Consider the following 23826-nt stretch of genomic DNA (forward strand, 5'->3'; position numbering starts at 1 on the left):
ATTATCATATTTTTTTAAAAATTCCTTAATTATAATACATGTGGAATATTATATAGCTATAGCTATTTTTATTTTCTTTTGTTTTCAAAAAACCTTGTACTTGGGAATTACCTATTAACTTCAAAATATTCTAAAGAAAATCAAGGCAGGAATAATTGTTGAATGAAAAAAAATAATACTTGTGTTATTGTTATTACAAAAGAGCCATGAGTTCTTCTACAGCTTAGGGGATGACCTACTGGAGAAGAGCTTTGTGGAGAAGGCCCTGGGTGTTTTGGTGGACAGCAGATTGGCATGAGCCAGCAGTGTGCCCTTGAGGCCAAGAAGGTCAATGGGATCCTGGGGTAGGCTAAAAAGAGTGTGGCCAGCAGGTTAAGAGAGTGATCCTTCTCTACTCTGCCCTGGTGAGGCCACATTTAGAATGCTGTTCCAGTTCTGAGCTCCCCAGTTCGAAGAAGACAGGGATCTCCTAGAAGCGGTCCAGCAGAGGGACCACAAAGATCGTGAAGGGCCTGGAGCATCTCCCGTGTTTGAAAAGTCTGAGTAACCTTGTCTGTTCAACCTGGGGATAAGAAGACTGAGGGGCCATCTTAAAAATGTTTATAAATATCTAAAGATGGGAGGCAGTTGGATGGGGCCGGGCTCTTATCAGTGGTGTGCAGAGACAGGACAAGGAGCAGTGGCCTAAAACTTGAACATAGGAAGTTCCGTACAAACATGTGGAAGAACTTCTTTATCGTAAGGGTAACAGAGCACTGAAATGGATTGCCCAGAGGCCTTGTAGAGTCTCTTTATATGGAGATATTCAGGACCCGGCTCGATGCCTACCTGTGTGACCTGTTGTGGTGTATCTGCTTTAGCAGGAGTTGTACTCGGTGATTTCTTGAGGTCCCTTCCATCTGCTGCAATTCTGTGATTCTGTGAGTTAAATGCTGTGTCTTCAGTAGTCAGTTAAATAAATACTGAGTAAGAACTTAAAACCTCTTAATGGCTGCAGGAGAATGATTAAATCATTAGGAATCATTTTATAATCTTTAATCACAATCAGGAATGAGAAATGGGTCATACATTCATATATATTAAACATATTAAAGAATCAATCTAGGTGAAAACTAACGTATTTTCCTTGAGATTTTTTTTCGTTTTTGTAACGATTTTGATCGTTACTTTGCAGTGAAAGTGATCAATTAATTTATTTTCTTAAGAGTTAGACCAGATGTTATTTCCACTAAAGTCGCAGTCTGCTTTGTCTGTTGATGTTCATGGAACCTGGTGATTAATTACATAGCTGTGCTTACACTGATATTCCCTGCTTCCTTCTTGGTTCTGGGCAGGTGGCCTGTGCTCTGCTGATGGCTTCAGCTCTGACAGGGCTGCCTGCCTTAGCAGTCCTTCGTGCCAGCTGCTTCCCTGCCTCTGCTACTTGGAGGTGCAAGAAGTCAGTCTCAAGCTGCCCATGGTCCTGTATCTCCTCAGTAGTTAGATAGTTCAAGGGACTGTTGTTCATATCAACATTAATTCCATAACAGATTAGGATCATAGAATCATAGATTCAAGATAATTGTGCAGGAAAGCACAGTGATCTCCTGACTACGTATATGGAAGTGGTTTCATTTCTTACCTTATTTGTTATGATGGGGAAAAAAAAAAAAAAAAAAAAAAAAAGGGTTTCACGTTGTCATTGTTGGACAGATATCCTTCAGTAATCCTGAAGAGTAAATTTCTGTGATGAGTACCATCTTCATTCAGTGTCTGTGTTCTGAACAACATAATCAGTCTTTGAGGGTAGATCCCTTTTATCCTGTGTGTCTATTTGGTTTTGACTGATATGATATAATATAGGAAGAAAATTGCAACATACTATAAAAATGGATTGAGTTATAAAGGTCTTGTTCTCCCTATGCCAAGTAGTGACTTAAAGTGATCTGTTATTATGCTAATTAGCTTAGGGGTGTTTTTGCAGACGTTTGAGGCAAACATACTTTTAGATTATGAGTAATTTTTTTGTGCTTTTTATTTTAATATTCTTGAGAGATCTGAAAGGATATAGGCATTGAGAAGAAAAGGTTAGTCCATGAGGGACCTTTATTAAGCTTTTTGTGAGAATATGTGTGCTCGTGAAGGTTAAGGATCTGGCATCACTGAAAATGTATTAATCAGCAGACAAGATATAGCACAATGCACTCTTCCCAATGGCCTTGGCTCTGACCCTTTTAAAGATAATGGGAATACTGTCCACTAAGAACTAGATTAGGACGATCAAGTGCATTTCATCAGGGTTTGACTTGAACCATGATCCCAGAGGTGAAAAGGCAGAGGTTTATCCACTGAGCCAACCAGCCCCTGTCCAGATAAAATCCTGAATATGATGTATAAGGGCAAATTAGGATAAAGGAAGGAAATTGATTGCTTAGGATCGTTGTTCCCTGGGTCTGATCATAAAGAAATCCTATGCGTCCTGAAACTGTCTCTTTTAGTTAAGTCATCATGAGATGCCTGATTTTCATAAAAATAATGCTCTCCTCCTTTACTCAAAAAACAGTATTCCCGTGCTTGTAATTGCATTTGCTCAAGGTAGTGCTTAGTTGACGCACAAATTGGATACACCACAGAGAGACTGGGAATGGCATCTATCAATTCTTCTTACTAACAAACATACATGTAAATGCAGACTACACACATGAGTCAGACTGGATGTGCTAGGTTGACTGGCTGGGGGTACCCATCATCTACCCTGGTCATGACCAGTGCCTCTACTCAGACAGAGCTTCTAAAGGAAGAAGCACCTGTGCAGACCGTGGTCTGTGGGAAGTGTTTGGACCTTTCTTCTGTAGCAGAGGTGAGTGGCAAACTCACCTGTGTTAGATGTGCTCGGGTGGAGGACCTCCTACAACAGCTGACTGACCTGCAGGAGACAGTCAAAAAGCTGTGTGCTATCAGGGAAGCTGAGATAGAGAGAGTCAGCCAGACTTACTTGCAGCCTGCATTGAATCCGGGGCCGAACATCCCCAAATTCCCCCCCTGGCATATCCAGTTGGAAGGGAAAGAAACAGTGATGAGAAACGGCACATTGCCAGGAGAAAGACTAACAAGAGGAAAAAGTCTGTTTCAAAGCCTGAGGTGACTCTGCCTGGTTCCCCAGGCTGAGAAGGAAGAAGAAACAATAGCAGGTAAATCATCTGAACTGAGTAAAGCAGCCAGAACTGCTCCTCATTGCATAACAACTGCTGCAACTTAGAAGTGACAGGTGATAGTGGTGATTCCCTTCTGAGGGGTGCAGAGGCACCCATTTGTTGCCCCGGACCACTATCTAGAAAAGTCTGCTGCTTGTCAGGAGCCTGCATCAAGGACATGACAGAGGCTGCCAGACCTTGCATGTCCCACAGACTACTATCCCACTGCTGTTGTTTCACGTAAGCACCAGTGGCACAGCTGTCAGAAACCTGAAGAATATCAAGAGGAACTACAAGGAGCTGGGAGCAGCAGTGAAGAGCTTGGGAGCACAGGTAGTCTTCTCATCAATTCTCCACGCTAGGGGAGTGGGGAGGGAAAGGACTGACAGAATTAAGAAAAGCAACAAATGGCTAAGGGAGTGGTGTTGTGAACAGGGCTTTGGCTACTTATGTCATGGAACTAATTTTGAGAATTCTGCTCTTCTTGGGATAGGATGGAGTTCATCTGTCAGACAAGCATTAGGCCATCTTTGGCAGCAACCTTTCCAATTTAATCAGGAGGGCTTTAAACTAGAGTTGCTGGAGGAGGGGATCCTCAAACCATTACACTTTGAGGCTGACAATGGTAATAGATGCCCTGGGCCTGGAGTAGGATCACAGGCCAGTAAGGCAGTACCGGATAAGGGAACTTTACTTGGTAAATCAGCCTCAATGGGAGCCCAACTCAAGTGCTTTAACACCAGTGCATGGAACACGGAAAACAAACAGGAGGATTCTTTACCAAGTTCTTAGCCAAGAGAATGGTGAGGTGCTGGAACAGCCTGACCAGAGAGATTGTGGATGCTCAGTCCATCCCTGGAGGTGTTCAAGGCCAGGTTGGAAGGGGCCCTGGGCAACCTGGTCTGATACTAGATATGGAGGATGGCAGCCCTGCCTGCAGCGGGGTTGGAGCTTGGTGATCCTTGAGGTCCCTTCCAACCCAAGCCATTCTGTGATTCTTTGAGTTGCGGGCTTGTGTGTACCTACAGGGCTGTGATGTCATTGGCATTACTGAGACACAGTGGGATGATTCTCATGACGGGAATGTAGGAATAGATGGGGATAAACTCTTTAGGAAAGACAGGCAAGGGATAAAGGGAGAAGGTGTTTCCTCTACATCAATGACCACCTGGAGTCCATGGGGATAGACAAGTTGCTGACGGCTTATGGGTTAAGGTTAAAGGGAAGGCAGGGGAAGGTGATATTGTAGTGGGGATCTGCTGTAGGCTGCCTGATCAAGAAGACCGAGTGGATGAGACCCTTTATAAACAGATAGGAGCAGCTTCACATTTACCAAATGTGGTCCTCATGGGGGACTTCAACCACCCCAGTACCTGTTGGAGAAACAACAGAGCAGTGCACCAGAAATTGGAGAGGTTCCTGGAATGTGTTGATGATAACTTCCTATTCCAAGTAGTAATGAAACTCATGAGGAAAGGTGCTGTGCTGGACCTTGTCCTCACCAGTGAAGAGGGCCTGGTGAGTAATATGAAGCTCAAGGGCAGCCTTGGCTGTAGTGACCACAAAATGGTGGAGTTCAAAATCCTTAGGGTGTCAGAGAGGGTGTGCAGCAGGCTTGCTACTCTGGATTTCAGGAGAGCAGACTTTGAACTCTTCAGGGGGCTGCTTGGCAGGGTGACATGGGAGAAAGCCCTGGGGGAAAGAGGGGCCCAAGAAAGCTGGTTGGTATTCAAGAACCATCTCCTTCAAGCCCAGAAGCACTTCCTGGGAAAAAAAGAGGAAGCATCTTGGGAAAAAAGAAGGCAGGCAAGAATGCCAGGAGTCCTCTGTGGATCAGCAAGGAGCTCCTGGACTTACTTAAGCTCGGAAAGAGAGTCTATAGGGAGTGGAAGCAGAAATCGGTTACCTGGGAGGATTGCAAAGAAGTTGCCTGAGCAGCCAGGGATTGGGTTAGGAAAGCTAAAACCCAGACAGAATTAAATCTAGACAGGGACGTAAGGGGGAATTAGAAGAAATTCTACTGGTATATCACTGATAAAAAGGTTAGGGAGGATGTGGGCCCTCTCCAGAAGGAAGCTGGATACCTGGTCATGAGGATACCGAGAAAGTTGAGGTGCTCAGTGACTTCTTCGCCTTGGTCTTCACTCTCAGGGGCTCTAGCCACACCACCCAACTTGCAGAAAGCCATGGTAAGAACTTGGAGAAAGATCTGCCTGCTATAAGTTAAGATCAGCTTCAAGACCACCTAAAGAACCTGACGGTACACAAGTCATAGAATCATAGAATGGTTTGGGTTGGAAGGGACCCTGATGATCACCGAGTTTCAAACCCCCTGCCACAGGCAGGGACACCAACCTCCACTTAAGTCTGTGGGACCAATGAGATCCATCCATGGGCTCTGACAGAACTGGCAGATGAAGTTACCAAGCCACTGTTCATCATATTTGGAATGTTAAGGCAGTCTGGTGGAGTTCCCACTATTTGGAAAAGGGAAAACAACCCCCATTTTCAAGAAGGGAAAAAAAGATCCAGGGAACCACAAACCACTCAGTCTCACTTCTCTGCCTGGCAAGATCATGGAGCAGATCCTCCTGAAGGCCCTACTGGAAAATAAAGACAGGGTGATTGATGGTAACCAACGTGGCTTCACCAAGGGCATGCCTGACGTGATGGAGTCGTGGCCTTTTATGATGGAGTTACAGTGTCTGCAGGCAGCGAGTGACAACACAGAGCTTCATATGCTAGGGCTCTTCCTCAGGGCTGCAAAGGAGGCTCAGTGAGCAGTGTGTGCACCACATAGTGGGTGGGACAGGAGCCCCCGGGCTGTGGATGGCAGTGCTGTCAACAGTAGAAGGCTCACAGGGTGAATGCTGCACAGTGAGTTTGCAGCCAGCCATATAAAGTGCTGCAGCTTCTGAACCAACTGGTTCCTTCTTTGCATACACATAGCTGCAGTCTCCTCATTGAGAACCAATTGCCTAAATAACATAGTTCTGAATTAGTTTTGTTAAAACAACAAAAATATCCCCCAGTAAGACTTGGTCTCAGCTGCCTGTCTCTGATGGCAGTGGCAGGAGACTGCCCTTGAAGTTGGTTGTTTCAGCCTGAAGCCAGTATGGTTAGACTCAGGGTCTCCACACAGGTCAGTTAGGAGAATGGAAGTGTATCACTGGGGGGTTGAACGTGTACATCATCAGCAAAGCTTGATGGCACTGTCCAGATCAGTGTCAATGCATGTGTCAGTCACAGGACCAGCAGGTCACTAAATGTCCTGCAGAGAGAAATACTGCATGGCATGGACTAATGGGACTGCTTGTTCCAGAGCCTTTTCCACTCGCTGCAGCCCCACGTCCCAGGCACATCCCCTGCAGAGTGCAGTGCCCTGCCCAGCACTGAACACCATGTGGAAAAGGCACTGCCAGGCCCTGCAGCTCCCCAGCAGGATGGGGCCAGTGCACAGCAGTGTGACAGCAGCCACCCCTACCAGGCCCTGTGGGACCCTGATTTTAAGAGCAGCTTAAAGTCAGGCCAGAGCAGAGTTGTATGTAACGTTGTCTTAGATAGGTGGGAGGGATCTGTATTTCGCAGGTCCTTGTTTGTAAATCAGTCTATTGCTGAATCAGGCTCTAAATATTTTTCAAATTAAATTATTGCATTTCCGGAGTCTTTCAAAAGAAGAGGGCTCTGTACAAGACTGGTGAAGGAGTTTACAGTGACCGGTGCTCATATATTTTAATTCTCTGAGGCCATTTCTGTATGCTCATCTTCTTTCCTTGGTCTAAAACTTCATTTTCCTTTCACAGCTGTGAATTCTCTGGTGAGCCCTGCAGATGGGTTTGATAAATGCTGCTAATATCACCTTCTGATCTAACAACGCTCTGACTTTGGTCTGTAGGTCTTGATGAGTAATTGCTATTGTTCTACTCCAATGACTGAATTAAGATGCCCTGCTTTAAAGGGTTCGTACTTGTGTGGTTTTAGCCAAGGTGGCCCACTGCAGTACACCAATGGACATTGACCTTTCCTGAGTGCTGTGTTGTTTTAAACTGAAGCAAGCAAAATTACTTCGATTTCTACACCGGCTAAAGTCCGCTATACTCCTTTGGTTATTGTAGAGCAGAACGATATCCAAATTTAGTGTTGCAGATAAATGTTATCTTCAGCTAAAACTCACACTGCTTCCCACACACGGCCCCAGCAATTACAGGGACCGTGGGCTCCAGGGAGTAAGTGAACGTTCCATGATCGTGCTTGTTGACAAGAAGAAGGGAGGGAAAGAACAAAACTCTTCAGCAGTCTTTACAAGCAGATGGAAAAACAGTACAGTGTTAGACGCTGCAGCTGACATAGGCAACAGCCATAATGGTTGCTAATTCTCCTCTAACAAAGTAGCAAATACTCTTTAGTGCAATTGCAGTCATTCTGCAATTCTGTGCAAAGAGCTTCACTGATAGCAAGTCCTATTTGAGTCAGCAGGAGCTTGCGTATAGAAGCTATCTGAAGGATTTGGCTTATGAAGCATACAGAACAGAAGTATATAACTTCAAACTGCAAAATCCCATCAATAAATGTAATCTGTTTTTTAAATAATATTCTGCCCTGCAATTTTTTTCTCAGTTGCAGACCAATTGATGTGTTCTGTATGCATTCATAACCCCACTGCATGGCTGTATTCACCCAGGTATACGGTCTCTGTCTCAAGGTACAAGCTGTCTATAGTCATATTACTTACATATATGGATGGTATTCTCATTTGGGAAAATTGCAGGGGACAGTCACTGCACATCGTAGACCAAGTTTATTTGCATACGTAGCAGAAATGCAAAGTCACAGCCTGAAGCAGTGATGGAGCACCTGGTGAAAGGCAGGGCCAGCCCAGGGGAGCTCAGGTGCATGCAGTGCAGCTGAGTGATCTGAAGGGCTGGAGCCGGGATCCACCCCTTCCAGACCTCATTTAAGGGCTGGCTGTGAGGTGAGGGTATCTTACTGGAGGTCACTGTGTATCTGAGGTCTTTCAAAGGTAAGCAAAATTTCTTTCTCTGCTCTGTTTCTGTGTCCTCGGCTGCTGCATTTGGGCTTTTGCTGTAGATAAAGACTTTGCCACCCTGCTATTATTGCTGTACTTTCCATTGCATTATAGCATCAGCAACTCAGTGCTTAAAGCAGCCCTTACATGGTCCTTGTTATGCCCTATGTGCAGGTACATTGGTGAAATTGCTTTTTTAGGGGGAGAAAAAAAAGTCTTCTGAACTGTCTGTGACGTATTTCTGGAATTAACTTCTAGCCCCAGCACTTAAAAATTTCTATGTAATTGCTCAAATTATCCCAGAATATCATGGGGTATGTTCAAGGTTTGCTTCTCAAAGATGATCTTGTAATGAGTAAATTAAATGGAACAATATATTGATTTTTGGCTTTAAACTGAATTTCTTTGTCATTTCTAAATCATTTAGTGTTAACTGACATACTCCTGTTTACTGTTACAGCAATAATATTCATAATGCTGAGTAATGTACAATATGTAAATAAGTGAGAAGTTTGTGCTATCAATATCCATTAATAGAAGGTAATTTTTAAAAAGATGGTGGCATATGCTTCAAAAATAAAGATGCTGCCCTGTGAAATTCTGACTGCTTTTCAGTATCAGGTTGCATATATTAATTTTCATAAACTATCTGTGGTGCTCAGGGGCTCCAGACATCCGTGTGGCTGCCATAAAGCAAATATAATGAGATGGTTCCTGTATCAAGTCTCCTTCTTTCTCTTACTAAGTTGTGTTGGAAAGGAAAGTAGCTTCTGTAATTCTGATAAGGCCTAGTTGTTATTTTCACCAGTAATCTTTCATTTTGAGATCACGGACTTGGATGAGAACCAAGGTGCAAATATCAGAAAGCGATGGTCAGAGCATGCCCACCTACTGAAAAATGAATGAGAGTTTTCTCTAAATGCACAACTCAAATTTTCATCATTTCTTGCCCTAACCTCCCCCACAGTCTGTGGTGGTACCAGGAAAACAAAGAAGTCTTACGTGATTTCTCACTGCAGTATCCTGAACACATGAGGAACTTGCCATTTTCCTTCATGAGAATAATCAGATACGCCTGTGTGATTTGTGGGCACATTTGTACAGATGGTTACAGATATTATAACTTATCACTTAATATGTAGGGCAGAAGGAAGCTTTCTGGATGATACATCTGAACACTTAGTCCTCTGAATGCTGGCCTTCACTTAGTTTGCAAATATAATCATAGCAAAAACAGTATGAATGTTTAAAGTTTTGAACGTGTGAATTGGTATGAGAGGACAATGCTTGTATGTAACATCTTGGAATACTCATGAGTAATTTATATGATAGCGTTCTATGGATCATTATTCTTTTATTCAGTTCTTGCTATTTCCGCACTTCAGAAATAGCCTTCTTTTTCCTGGTGCTTCCACCTTCCTGCTCTGATCTTTTTATTTGGAAGGAGCAGGAAAAAAGTATTTGTATTACTTCAATAGCCATGTGCTTCAGGTAAGCTTTTAGCAGATGGTAGATTTTCTTCCTATGCCAGGTTCATGTTGGGCAGATAATTAAACAAGTGGGGAAATGTGAAATAGAAAAAAGATATACATACAGGCTGGCTGTAAAAACAAGTGTTAATATGTAGTGACTACACATCTGTCTGTTCGGACTTAAATAAAGGATTGCAGTCTGGAAGCATGCATGAGGAATCATTTTTTCCTTAAATGTGTTGAGATTACATTGTAAAGTAGTGGCTGAATCCCAACCTCTTTGGGATTGAACATGTTACTAGATAGACAGGTACATGAGATGCAAACTTCCAGGTACCTTACAGTATTTATCCAAACTTCTAAATAGTTGGGTTTGATAGGTGTCAAAAGATATACAAATTAATTGCAGTTATTTGTATTCAAAGTCTTTGCCAGCATTCCATCTCAGGCTTAGTGTCAGATGCAGTGAAATAGGGGAAGCTGCCCATTATTTTGAACCCACGTGTAGAAGTGTGTATGTAAAGCAGCACAGCAACTAGAAATGGAAGAACACGGGTGGGCCATGGCGAGGCAGCTAATCAGCAGTGCAGGTGGTTCAGGTAGCTGCCCTTCCCACAGATAATTAATGTGTACAAGTAGCTGCTAATTGCACATTTCAGGAATGATTTATGAGGTGGCAGGGGGGAAAGAGGGACACAATCTAATTTCTTTGGGAACCTCTGCTATTCATACAACGGTATCAGCACAGCTGTGAGATGGGATGTGATTAATGAACAGTGGACAAACACACCCCTTCATACAGGATAGTGTTTTGATGACATGCTTGTCAAAATAGAAAGTGACACTTGGAACAACGGCCAGTAATGCTGCAGATTATGAGCTTTTTGTTTTTTAACTCTCTTATTCACTTGGACGTCAGACTTCACACCAGCCGTGGTTCTGAAATAAGGTCGCTTGTGTTCATCAGAACAGTTAATGGTTTAGCACAGACTGTTATCATTGACTTGTTATGAGTGGGTTCGTGTTTATGAACAAAAGACTACAGACGTTTATTTTCTCCGTTGTGGTCAAGGGAAAACAGATTTGGCAAGGATTAATATTTACATGGGATATTAACTCTAGGCTTATGAACATGTCTGTTCAATATCTGCTTCCAGTTCTGCATCTTGCCTGCTTTCTGGGAACACCTTTTACCTGTTGTCACATCTCCTTTTTTTTGCTATCTGACGTGCACCACCCAAAATTAGTGTACAAAAATGCTGCTTGTCTTTGCTTAGGAAGAGTGATTTGCACATCCTTGTGTTTGTTGTACCTTCTTATCTGAGCTAAAGATAATATAAAGTAATGTGATACTCCTGCTGGCATTTTTGTGGGCTGATTAGCATATCAGTTTGCTGTACTCTTTTAATGCTAGCCTGGTTTATCTCTGAAAAGATTGCTAAGATTTTTTTTTTCTCATTTGCCATCTTAACATGCTCAGTGCACGTATAAGACATTGCTGTAAAGAGCCAGTGTTGTGCGTTTCGCTGGGATGGATGTTTTGAATGCTTTTCTCAATTAACTTTCTATATATCAGAATAGAATTTGGTGTTTTGCACTAGGTTCTGGAAACTGTTATCTGAGGAACACAGCTCAAGCTGTATAATCAATCTCTGTTTATTTTAAGTAATGTCATGTTTTTAAATTGCTTCAGTTCAACATTAAAGAGTGAATGCATTTGTTTCTATCTTTTATAGCTTTTAGAATTCGACAGAGAGCTGACAGTCTTTAAGGACAGATTGTATGAACTGGACATCTCATTTCCTCCCAGGTAAGATTCACATATAATCCATCTATTAAACACCAGTGAGCTGGTGAAAGCATAACTGTTAGCAGCATTGTAGATAGAATGTGAGTGTTCCTATACATACTGTGGAAGTGATAATGATCTTCATTCCCTTTGTAAATATATACGGTCTTCCTGCATCCCCTCAACTACTACATAAACAGTGCTCAGTGGCTCATAGTTTGGATTGAGCTGATACTGTGTTTTATAGCTGCTTTTAACATAGACATTACTTGATTCTGCGCTACGAGAAGAGTAGCTACTAAAGCCAGATGGCCTGTTGAGGTACTTGGTTGCAGCCACAACAGTCTTTGCCACCACTGTTGACGACTGGATAGCAAGTGGTGCTCACTGGAAATAGAATTGAAGAATTGGAGATGCATAGCTTACTGCCATGGCTCATGATGGGCTCCAGGAGTAGCAGGGAAGAAGGCAGGAACTTAGATTCTGGTTTTTCAGTTTCAGTAAGCATGCTATAGAACTATAGAGACTATCAGGAGAGTTTTGGTTTTTTAACATAGGTGTATGCATTTTGATCTGATGTACAGCCTTAGATGAATTTTAGCCATGAATACACACACTGCTATCAAACAAAACCAAGACTTCTGCAAATGGCAGTTCTCTTCATGGAAAATGTTTGGGAAAATTGATACATTTTAAAATATGTATAACCCCTTTCTAAGTATGAAGAATTCAAATCTTAGTCATTTTTAAACGGGAAATAAATATTGTATTCATAAAGAATGAAATAATTTACAAGAAATTACTGCAGATCTAGATATGTAAACTACTTTATATACTTTACATGTGTATGTATTTGTATACAAAATATGGTGCTCTTAAGTATTTGTTTCGTTCTTCAGAAACAGTCTGAAAGGTGTAACATTTCGGCATATACCAGAAAAAAACTTGAAAAGCTTCCCTTTTTGTTATCATAATCTCATTATTTTTCACCAGCCAGCTGTGATACTGAATTATATTGATCCCGTGGGACAATGGGAGTATGCATGGAGAGATTACCACTGCTCTAAATTGTTCTTATTGATTATGATAACAGAAGACCAGCAGTGTGTATATCGCTGGCTGTATTTCATTAGTTGTGTACTATTGGGGGTGAAAGGAAGTGAGGAAAAAAGACGTACGTTTTTTACCAGAAAGTCTTCGACTGGATTTCACTAACCTTGCCGCTTTCTATAATGAAGATTAGTTGCTTTCATTTTCATTGCCTATTTTAGAACAGTTTCACTAGTGATGTGCAGTGAAGGAAACGTGTGATCTCAGTTCATATAAGTGAACGTACATCTCAAAGTCCAGCTGTCATTTCACTCGTAGGAAGCCTGGAATTAAGCTTTCGGTCTCCAAGCACAAATAACTTTGGCACTTGTAGGCAAACAGGTCAGGCGAGACTGAGAACATTCTTACTTGTGAAGTTCTCTATCTTTCTTCTGCAGGTCTGTGTTGGTTATGGCCTGCTTTTGCTGCTTCCCGACCTGTCTGGGTGATGGGAGTGGTGTTAGGGTGTGTGTTTGTTTTTGCTCATTTATGGGCTTTGCCAGTGTTTGCTTTAAGTTTTCTTCCTCAGAATGAAAACAAAACAAAAGTACAGTAGTGTGCAAGCAAAATGCAAATCCAGGCCAATCTCTCAGCCAAAATAAGGGTGAGGTTTGGCAAAAATACGTTGTTGCAGGAGTGGTTTGCAGGTTCTTCAGACCCCTCAGCCAATACAGTTTGCTGCCGTTCTGCTCTGGAGCGCGAGTCAGAAACTCAGTGCGAGTCTTTGTATCTAAGTTGTACTCCTGAACTTCCTGTGAAATGATGTGAGCATTTGTCCAAACGCTAAACTTTTGAAAAGTTTCTTTTCACAAATACATCCAAATCTCATTAGAGGTGTATTTTATTATTCTAGCAGCTACGTTCCTTGCAAACTACAGCCAGACTGTGAACAGTGCAGAACTTTCCTTGTAGCTGCTAAGGGCTGCGCAGTGTGAACCTGTGGGCAAAGAAGTTGAGCCTTCGTCCCCATCACGTCCTGTCAGAGCTGGGGCAGGGGAGCTCCCTGTGAACAGCGCGGGGTTGTAGCCAGCACTGCTCAGTGCTCGCTGTGTCGTGCAGTGAGGCACAGGATCAGGTTCTGCATAGGCCACAGCTCCTTCATTTGGGCATTTGCACGTGCAAATCTGTGATCTCTGAGTACAGGCTAGGAGCCCAAGGAGGGGTGCAGCAAATCCTTCCTCAGCTTCCAAAGGTCCACGGAGAACCAGCCCTGCAGCTGCTGTTCTCAGCTGTGCAAACAGCATCAGTGAGAGGATAAATGTATGTCTTTGCCTGATGCTCACTGTCTGCTTCACATAAGAATGAGTTTTATGCTGAAAGCTGGTACTTCCTTTTTGACATGGAAGAGATGTTAATGCTGGACTTATGTAAGAAGGAATTTCTTTGAACTTAAGCAGAGAACTGATAGAAATGCAAGAATATTGCTAGGAATATAAGATGTATGTGCTGTCCTCATGCACGTACACAGGAGAGATCAGCTTTAGGGTGTTTTTTCTCATCCATCCTTCCTTGTGTTCCAGGCCATAAGTCAAAGGCATCCTGCTTTCCATTTTGTAATCCTTGCACAGCCACCAGGGCGATGAGAAGTTTTGCCTGAGCAGGGTACTGCAGAATTGGATTCACTGGTGCTATAGAGTTTCTGCAATCAGTGTGTTATTTTTGTTCAGGAAATAAAGCACATTGATTTTTCTGGTAGAAATAACATGATTTATTTTTATTTCTGTTGAAATAATTACCTCTATCTGTTATTAGCTGTAAATTCTAATCTTTTAAATGGGCAAAAAGCTGCATGTTTTTCTTTATAACTTAAAACCTAGAAAGAAAGGAACGATACAGCCTAGATTTTTTTGCTTAATTTGCCATCTGTTTTCCCTGCATTTTTTCCATCATCTTTTGAGAAATATCTGTAGCTTCTCATTACTTGGACATTTTACTTAGTTTTTGTAAATATAAGCTTTATGTATGGGATATCTGTCATATATCCAATCATGCTTTTTATATCTTTAACCGAAGGAGGATGTGAAAAGTACTGTATGCTTAGAAACTACTTTAAACGTCTTGGAATTCTTGGCTGCAAAGTGTATGATACATCAGTTTGTTGCATTTGCAGAATGAAAGAAGCCTTTTTCAATGAAAGAAGAGGCAGAGAAAGATCTAAAGTCACTTTTTGTGTTAGGCCTATGTGCTTAATAAGTGAGTTTTTGAATTTAGAAGGAAGCCGTGAACAATTGTAATGATAGCCTTAAAGCAGTATTCCAGAATTTATTTTAGTTAGCAAATCCATCCTAGCTTTCATAATAGCAAATGTTTAAATAGAAAAGTTTGTGATTTATGAAGTTGAGCAAAAGCTTATGAGATGAGAAATTTCATCCTACCATTCTCTTTCTACATTATATTTCTCTCTTAATCGATGGTTGTTTGTGTACATTGCATTTCTTAATACAGATATTAATTGTCTGAACTGTGGTATGTTTTGAGTGATCTAAGTTATAATCACTGTTACAGTTAACAAGTAATCTATACTGTTTTTTGATACAATATTATCAGTGCTGGGGTTGGGTTCTGTTCTTCACACGTTCCTCTCAAGATGTTTGAGAGTGTACACTTCAGATAAATGGAAAATGCTGCATTGCTTTGAGTTTCAGCAGACAAAGTTATAAGCATAAACTGTTCTTTCTCTGGATTTTGTCATGAGATGATGTTGATACGGAGCTGTTGGCCTGCTGTGAGAGCTCTAGTCCTCCTGAGCCAGTGGTACTTCTGCAGTCAACTTCATCGGGGCCAAAACTTCAGCTTGAACGGTTTTCTGGTTTTGTGTTCACTTCATTCCTAGAGCAGCATTACACACGATCTAGATACCTCGAGTATAAGCACAGCTAGGTACAAACATGCTGTGTTTGTGCTGAGCCCTGTTCTACCTTGTTTCTTGCGTAATGCTGAGGGTGGCATGGTGTCTTAGTTCTGATCTCCAGGCCAGTGCTCACTGAGGAGGACACCAGTGTGTCTGCTGGTGGACAACCAGTCCCCTTTCCTCATAAGAAGAGTTTGTTTTGACTGAAAACTACTGGTTTTACAGCATTAAAAATTAGCAAAATCATAATTGAAATAATAAGAAAACTCCATTTCATGGCGCCAGGCATTATGGCGAAGGCACAGGAGGGAATGCTTTCTCACAGAGGAATGCCTGGAGTTCACTTAGCTCTGACCAGTGCTTGTGGTGAGAACCATGGGCCGTGAACCCAGTCCTGAGTTCTCATGCCCTAGTCTTCATTCCTGCTTGTTTTAGCAGCACCATCAGGCACTGAGTTGTACAGGGTTCTTTTACAGTGAATTCCTCTGCCCCTACTTCTGAGTTTCAGCTGAAGCCATGACAGTTGTGTAGGGATATACTTAATTTCTTTTAAATGAAATCACAGCACTTTGCTCTTTAGGTGAAGCTTTGTATAAGCAAAAAGCACAGGGTGCACGGGGGATGTAAGCGAGGTGCAGCAAGCCTGGTTTGGGCAGCAGGAACTGTTCTAGGGCCTTAATGTGTTGGCAAACATGTTGTGTATTCCTACATGCTAGGGAAACAGCCCTTCCATGAGGCTTTACAGGAATGCAGAGTACAAGTTATCACTCTCACTCTATGGGATTTAAGGAAGATATACATCATTTACAGTATGAAAAAATGCCACTATTACTATTAAAAAGAAAACAACAAAAAAGCATAGAACTTCTTTGGGAACCTAGAATAGTTTGGTTGTCAATTCTACTTTTTTCCAGGTCCTTGTCACACTAAGATAGCATTTCAATATAAGCGTAATAAAAATGTTGACTTGTTCAGTAATTTTTCAAACAAAGCGACAGTGAAATGAAGATGTTGTAATACTCCTATGATGTTTTGTTCTCCTCCATTGTACTGATAGTTGTTGAGTTTATTACGCTCTGCAAAAGTTGTTTGCAGAGCTCCTTACCATCTCTGCAGTTGTGTGTAAACTACATTCAGTACTCAGGGAGAGCACCGATCTCTTACCACTCATAAGGCAGAGAAAGCATCTCAAGAATCATTATTTACGGATCTTGGCCAAAGAAGGAGGTCTTTATGTATTTACATCTACTATTAAATCATGCTTTTTAATAACAGCTTTTATGAACTTAATTTTTTTTATGATTTCTTTCCTATTTTCTTTTCAGTCACAGAGCTAATGGCTCCTGAAAATAAAATTCCAATGTTGTAATAAGTATCAAATAAAAAGTTGCTCTTTAATTCTTTTGAGAGTAGGGATCCTGTATTCTGAGTCTCGACTGTTCTTAAATAATTTTAATTTTTTTAAACTGACTTCTTGCCTTGTCTCTAAGACCTAGTATAGATAATTCCTTAAAGAAGCTGAAATACCAAAAAGCTCTTGCCCTGTATTGCTCTGTTTGCCAAATCTGAACAGCCACAGAGAGAAGAGCATTGTTTCACAGCTGCCCTTCACCATTTGGTGCTTAGAAGATGACTGAACCTGAGCTGATAGCCCTACATGGCGAGCTCATGCAGTTCTTCCATGCTGCCTGGTGCCTTGAAGGAGGGCCTACTTCAGTTTGACTGTCTGTGGGAAGGTGTGTTAGATGGACTGCTGTGGAAGACAGCATTAAAACACAGTGCAACTAAGTTAATATAAATCTGGATTTCAGACATTATTCACTGAAAGCCAGAACAGTCAGTTTTATGTTTTGAAAAGCTGTATTTCATGGGAACAGAAGTGTACAAGTGGAGATGGTGCTGTCACCCCATGGCCAGCCACCTGCCTGTAAGTGGAAGGAAGGAGATAAGCTGTGCTCTCGGGGCATTTCAGAGCAAACAATCACTGAGCACGTTTGAAAAACAATGCAAGGAGTGATGATGAGAGTGTTCGCATGGCTGATGAGATGGAATGTGAATGAGGATTTTCAGAGTTGCCATTTTGATTTTTTTTTTTATAATCCACAGTTTGAATTTTTCTACGCCTTTAAAAAGGTAGTTCATTTTAAAGTTTTCAAACTACTAAAGAATATGGAAGAGGAATTTGTTGAATTTTATGGATACATCACTATTTTTAACTATACAATAACTTTGAGAGTACATCTAGTGCATAATTCTAGTAATACTTTTGAGGGGAATTATAATTAGAGTATATAATAATTCTAAACAAGATCTCTAGTTGCCCTATCAGTGCTGTTAAGGCAACACAGTACCTTCCTGAAAGTTAATATGTAAGTGTCTTCACAGGGTCTTGGCAGACCGTGTTAGTGAACCTTAGCTCCAGGAGCCTTTTCCCCATCCCCTTTGTATGTGGAAAGGTTTCCAGTGCAACCTCCTATCAGTCATAGAATCACAGGGTTGGAAAGGGTCTGCAAGATCATCTAGTCCAACTGTCCTATCACCATTACTACCACTAGCCACTAAACCATATCTTGTAGCACCTCATCCTGATGCCTGTTGAGTACTGCAGATACGGTGACTCCACCAGTCACAACAAAAAACAGCATTTCTGCAGGTGTATTTGTGGAACTGAAAAATTTTCTTCTTCTCCAGTCCAGAACTAGTTTGGTTTCAGACTATATGACTGTTTGATGTTATTTCTTTTTCCCAGCCTGTGATGCTCAGGCATTGTCTCCTCAGAAACCCCCAGAACTAAGCTCTGAGTGCAGCCCTTGCAGCATCTGCTTCACTTGCAAGGCTTTCACTTACCTCTGATCTGTTCAGCTTGGCATTTGATAGCTAGACTTTTTTTTAAAAATTCCAGTTAAATTCTGAGTTCTTTTTAATTTTCCAAGTAAGAGCCAACCATCCCACATAAGCTGTACATCACAAAGAAGCATGCTAGTGATGCAGTGAATGAAATTCTGAGGAAGAAGTCTTGACCTGCTGGCTCAATGTGTGTGTGCTGAGGCTGCTGTGCCCCAGGTCAGCAGCCCCTGCCCAAGGGATCCAGCACATTCCTGCATGTCACAGTCAATATCACCAGAAACTGCCAAGGGAGCAATGTCCATGAGTGTAGCAGTCCCTCCCAGCCAGCAGGAAAAGCAGCCACTCAGTTTGTTGTCTCCCAGCTAAGAGATTAGCCTGTTCAAAGCCCATCCCTTTCATCGTTTCTCTGCCCTTGGAGTGAGAATAAGAACAGTAACAGACCACACTGCCTTCGGCCACAGCAGATCCTTACTCTGTCTACCTGAAATCTGCCGAGAGCAAAGGTAAGCTGTAAAAGGTATCCCAGCTTAATAAAAAATTGCAGGCTACGTTGCAAGTTTATTATCTTTTACACAGAACAGGGAGAGTCCTGCTAACATATAGTTTTTCAGACAGTATCCATCCATTCCTTTATTTTGAGGCCTTTTCTTTATATGATGAATATTCATGTTTTATCTAATTGCCCTGTGTAATCTAATGTCTCCCATAGCAACCTTAGTTATTGGAGATGAAATACAATGCAGAATTTTAAACTCAGTGAGGGCTGTCATTCATAGGTGGAACAGCCTGACCGTGAGCAAACAGCAAGCCCAGCATGAAGCTGGAAAAGGGTTTGTAGTAGTCAGCAATCATTGCAGAAAGCAGTAGGTGTGAAAAAGGAAGAAACAACATCGTGGTCAGTCCGTATACAGGTGGGCAATTGTTAACTTTATCACTGCTCTCCATTAATTATTATAATTATTCTTGTAGCTGTTGTATAGCAAAGATAGCAGCTGACTTTAGCAAGGGCTCACACCCACCTACAAGGTTTGCTTTCCGATAAGCCTGCATGTACAATACTCTTAAGTATTAATCATTCTCTTAAAGTGGCCTATTCCTGTTTGTTGTTGCATTAGGCTGTCATGTAATTTACTGGCTGGACATATGTTTGTGCCTTAGATATCCTTTGTGATGTTTTTCTGTAGCAGACTCTCTGCATTGGCAGTATCTTGGCTTTGTCACCTCTCACCAGGAGATAGGCTGAACCTCATCTGCTCTTGGAATTGTGTTTCTTTTGGAGGATTTTTTTGGCTCTTGTAGTTAATTCTTCCAGGTTCCTGTTTAATCAATAATCTATCTGTTTTCTATCCTTGCATCTTGTCCTGTGACCTTCTTTTTATTCTAGCAGGTTGCACAATTATATAAATGTTTTTCCTGGTCTAGTCTGACAGGAGAATGAGCAGGTCTGTTCTGCAGGAAGCAGAGCTATTCTTAAAGGCACCCACTTGTTCCTTTCCCTTCAGAAGAGAGTCCAAAGAACAGTTCTGCCTTTTGTACTGAATCCTCTTGATGCCTTTCTACGTATTCCGAACATCGCCCTGCTGTGTGAAATGAGAAGGCAAGATCATGGTTCCGATTCTAATGGACTCCTTTACTTAGCACTGTCCTCTCCAGTTGCCTTGTATGTATTCAAAACATACAAGAAGACAACTATGGGTACAGAACTCGTTAGCAAACGGGATTCCATTGCATAGAACATGACCTGCTTCTGGGTTGTTTCCTCAGAGAAGGAAGCGCTAGGCACCTGAATAGATGAACATCTGTTAAACTGGTGGATGGTTTTTGTCCTTGCTGTATCAGTTACTTTCATAGTGCATTATTTTTCTGCCAGTTAAGAAGTATTTGTGCATTTTTTTGCCAAATAGCAATACTTAATATTAATTCATGAAAATACCTTCCAGGTATTTTCCAGGTTATCTTAAACTGTCAGTTATCTTAAACTTAGCCCTTGAGGGACAAATTGCCCAAGGACCTTGTGTAACTATCCAGGTTCTTCCACCATATGAGAGTGGAGCACACAAGCTGCTTCTCAGCCAGAAGTTGAAGAGACAGCTGCCATTTACTCTAGATCAGTGATCATTTAATCACTGTAACACTTTAACAGCTCTTATTCCTATTTGTCTCTTCAGATTAAACCAGTGCAGCGCTCACTGTCATCCTCACTTTATTTCCGAACTAAAATAGGATATATATTTTTTTTAATTTGTGAAGAACTGGATTGAGTTGCCAAGTATGCAGTTCTTTGTTTTAAGGAATTGTGGCAAAGGAAAATAAATAGGAAAATCAGGGATGTCAGAAAGTTTCAAGCACTGATTATTACCGTATGCCATGTATGAGGTGAGGATTGCAAACAGTGCTTCAGTGGAAACACAGAGTAAGTTCTGAAGAGGTTATGATCTTTGCTGTTAGCCAGGTCATCAACTATAGTCTTTCTACCACTAATGCATCCTGCTGAGGTCTGAAAGTACTAGTGAAAAGCCTGGTCTTTTGGAACCTGAGCTCCTTCGTAGCTGGTGCTCAGCTTTGTGTTTTTATCTTCTGTATTAGAATTTGTATAAGTATTGCACAGAAGTAATTTAGCTCAAGTCAGGCAAGTTCCTGGAGAAAACACTTAGCTCAATCGCAGTCACGTGCGGTGACATCAGACTGTTCTGTTGGAACGAGCCCACGCTGGGTTGTTTCCAACAGGCCAACATCATTCATCATTTTGTGTATCCCTTGTAATAGTAGAGGTGGCACAGACGTTTAGCGGAGTGCAGCTTTGTTGTTATTAAAGCAGTAGAGCACGTCACTCAGTGTCCACTCGCGGAGGTATTGATATTGCTGAATGATCCCTTTGTGTCAGCTGGGCCTCGCCGTGACGCTGTTCTCAGAACAGCACAGCCCTGCGCGCTGGGCGCTGTCGCGTCAGTCTGTCGGCCTTCCACGGGCTGAATGCCCTGCAGAGGGGCACTGAGACAGCAGGTAGAGCGGTACGGGAAGTGTGTGTTTGTGTAGGCACTGTGGTTTAGCAGCGGAATGTTTGTAATTGGTGAGGAGGGATTTCTCCATGGGAGCAGAAGACATGCCCAGTTGTTCCCTACTGCAAAACAGAGAGAGGAAGGAACTCTGGGTTTCTTTTTCCTTCTTACTGGAGGAGTCCAAAGTTAGACTAATAGAACAGAAATATTAGTAGAATCCTATATATTCTTCACATGTACTGCAACAGGATGATTTTCCAAAGCAGCTCATTATCTGGAAAAAAAAGCAATATGCTCAATGAAAATCCATAAAACAAAATTCAGAGAAAAGCATTGTGGTGTTAACCTTCCTGCTTTGTGTTGAGCCTGGAGTTATGGCTTGGGTCCTGTTTACCCATTTTACCCTTTGCTACTGGATTGCCCTGGTGACCTCCCTTTTTATTGTCACCTTTGACTCTGATTGTTGGTTTCATCACCATGGTGTTAGTGTAGCATTTGCAAGTAGCAGCTGTTTAACACATTGTACTTAAACTACTGTGTTTGCAGGACTCTGTTTACCCTCCTGATTTGGCTTAAGTGAGATGCATATCATGGCCAGTTAGTTCAGCAGAGCATCATGAAGGCTTATTAGTATTTTGGTACAAGTGAACAGTTAATTTAATTCAAATACCAGTGTGTCTCATGGCTAAGCTTTAACTGTCTGCCCCTACGATGAGCATATGAAGATGAATTACATGGGGTCATTTGTTGGGAAAAAGCCTAGGGAACCCAAATCTCCCTTTCAGATTCAGGAAAATATGAAGTGGTAATTTGATTTGGGGAAAGAAACTGATGATCTGGCAGCAAACAAAAATTAGTAATGGCATATGCTGATTCTTAGATGTCATACTTTGGTCAGATGACATTTTATTAAGATCTTGCTTGTGTCCAACACACATTAATGCTGAAATGGGACCTTGCCAATTAAAAGTATATTTCTTTATTTATATACATACAGTTGGCCTTATGACTTTGAAAGTACTCAAAGCTTGAACGGGCAGTCTTACACAGTCCTCATTCCTTGTAAAATCAGCTCAGACAACTGAAAGTAGAGCAGAGCTAAAGGTAAATAAAGTATAAACTGTTTCCTGACGAAAAGTGTTTGTTATTTTTCATCTTTTGGAGTTCGCTCAATATCTCAACAGAAAGTTGAGAGTAGATTGAGCAAATGCAAGGACTCATCTCTGAATTCCAAAATAAACTGGACCGAATTAAAACTGTATCTCAGCTGTTCTCATAAAGAGCTCCATTCTCGTTAACACTTCATGATTCCATCCCATCTGAAACGTTTTGTATTAAAGACAATTCAGAGGACAGTTGGTCCTTAAGCAGGAACTGTTCTCCACTCCCTGAAACGTGATAAAATTTGGCTAGATGTCTGCACATAAATCTTGACATAGAATGCATATTTCTCAGGATGACCTTTGTTATATTAAAAGAAAATGCAACACAGTGTGCTTTTTCCTCATTGCTTCCTGGTGGATGGTATCACACTTTCTACAGCGCTACCAAAAATGTCTTTTCCATAGAAGACGGTGCCTCTAAAGCAGCACCAAAATGCACTGTCAGCAGCAGGGCACGCTTGTGGTGTCGGCTGTGAGCAAAACTGAACTGAAAGCAGAGCTGTTTGTGACAGGCAGCTTTATAGGTGATAATGCTCCAAAGTGAGTTAATTGTTTCCTGTTCGAAAAGACTCTTTGCTCATCTCAGTAACACATTTTATCCTTTCTTGAACGAGAGAAGAGTTCACTAGGAGCATTTTTCCCGACTGGAAATGCCAGTTAAGGAGACGTTTATATATATTGTATTGTTGGCTTGTGTTCTGAGGTAAGGCACTGTTGACAGGATGGTTTATGATGTCAGAAGACTTTTCACCCTGCAGTAAGTGTTTTTGTAAAGGTGTCCAATCATCTTTGACAGTACCTGTCAACAGCAATAGTGAAGGAATATTACTGACACTCTTCATGTTTTATTTTCACCAACAGGTGCCAAGTAGCTCTCATCCTTATTAAGTGTAATGTCAGTAGCTCGTTTGACACCCTGTTCCTAATCAACAAAGTTAGTTTGCAAATCCTTGAAGTGTACCGTTAGATTTTGACAATGTTCAGGATTATATTAATGATGCTGCTTTAATTAGTGCATAAATGTATAAATGTTTGTGAAATAAGGTGGAAAAGTGGCCAGAAGGAATATCTTGAGGATTGGAGACAGATTATCCAAGCCACGTGCATGGATGGTCCAGCTCCAGAACTGCCTGTCTACCTGTTATCCTGAACATATACAGACACTGTGTAACTCTGCTGGCTGGCTTATATAGAGAACAACAAATTAATTAATAACTATTCAACTGATGTGAGTGGTCAACATCGTAAATTTCAACTTTGCTGCTGTTTGAAACAGGGCAGAAAAGTTACTCCATACGGGATTCCCCTTATGTCTGTTTGTGTATAGAATATGCTGTGTGCAAAACCACCAAGTGACTATATTGAATGCTCAGGTGAGGAAGTGTGCCCACTCATATATAACACACAAGTGTTAGCA

The 23826-nt window shown here is 41.6% G+C and overlaps 1 protein-coding gene across 12 annotated transcripts in view; it reads left to right on the forward strand.

Moving 5' to 3' along the window:
* Window positions 1–23826, forward strand: part of INPP5A (inositol polyphosphate-5-phosphatase A) — a 209278-nt gene that overhangs the window by 174489 nt on the left and 10963 nt on the right. For 11 of the 12 annotated variants that reach the window (XM_031597285.2, XM_090145708.1, XM_031597287.2 and 8 more), the window contains one exon: window positions 11408–11481. In XM_031597285.2, coding sequence (XP_031453145.1) covers window positions 11408–11481 — 74 coding nt within the window. Of the gene's footprint in view, window positions 1–11407; window positions 11482–14069; window positions 15134–23826 lie in introns of those variants that run through there. The other variant, XM_090145711.1, reaches the window with a different exon arrangement.

The sequence above is a fragment of the Phasianus colchicus genome, chromosome 8, assembly GCF_987193195.1.
Source record: "Phasianus colchicus chromosome 8, bPhaCol1.hap1.1, whole genome shotgun sequence".
Taxonomy (NCBI): Eukaryota; Metazoa; Chordata; class Aves; order Galliformes; family Phasianidae; genus Phasianus; species Phasianus colchicus.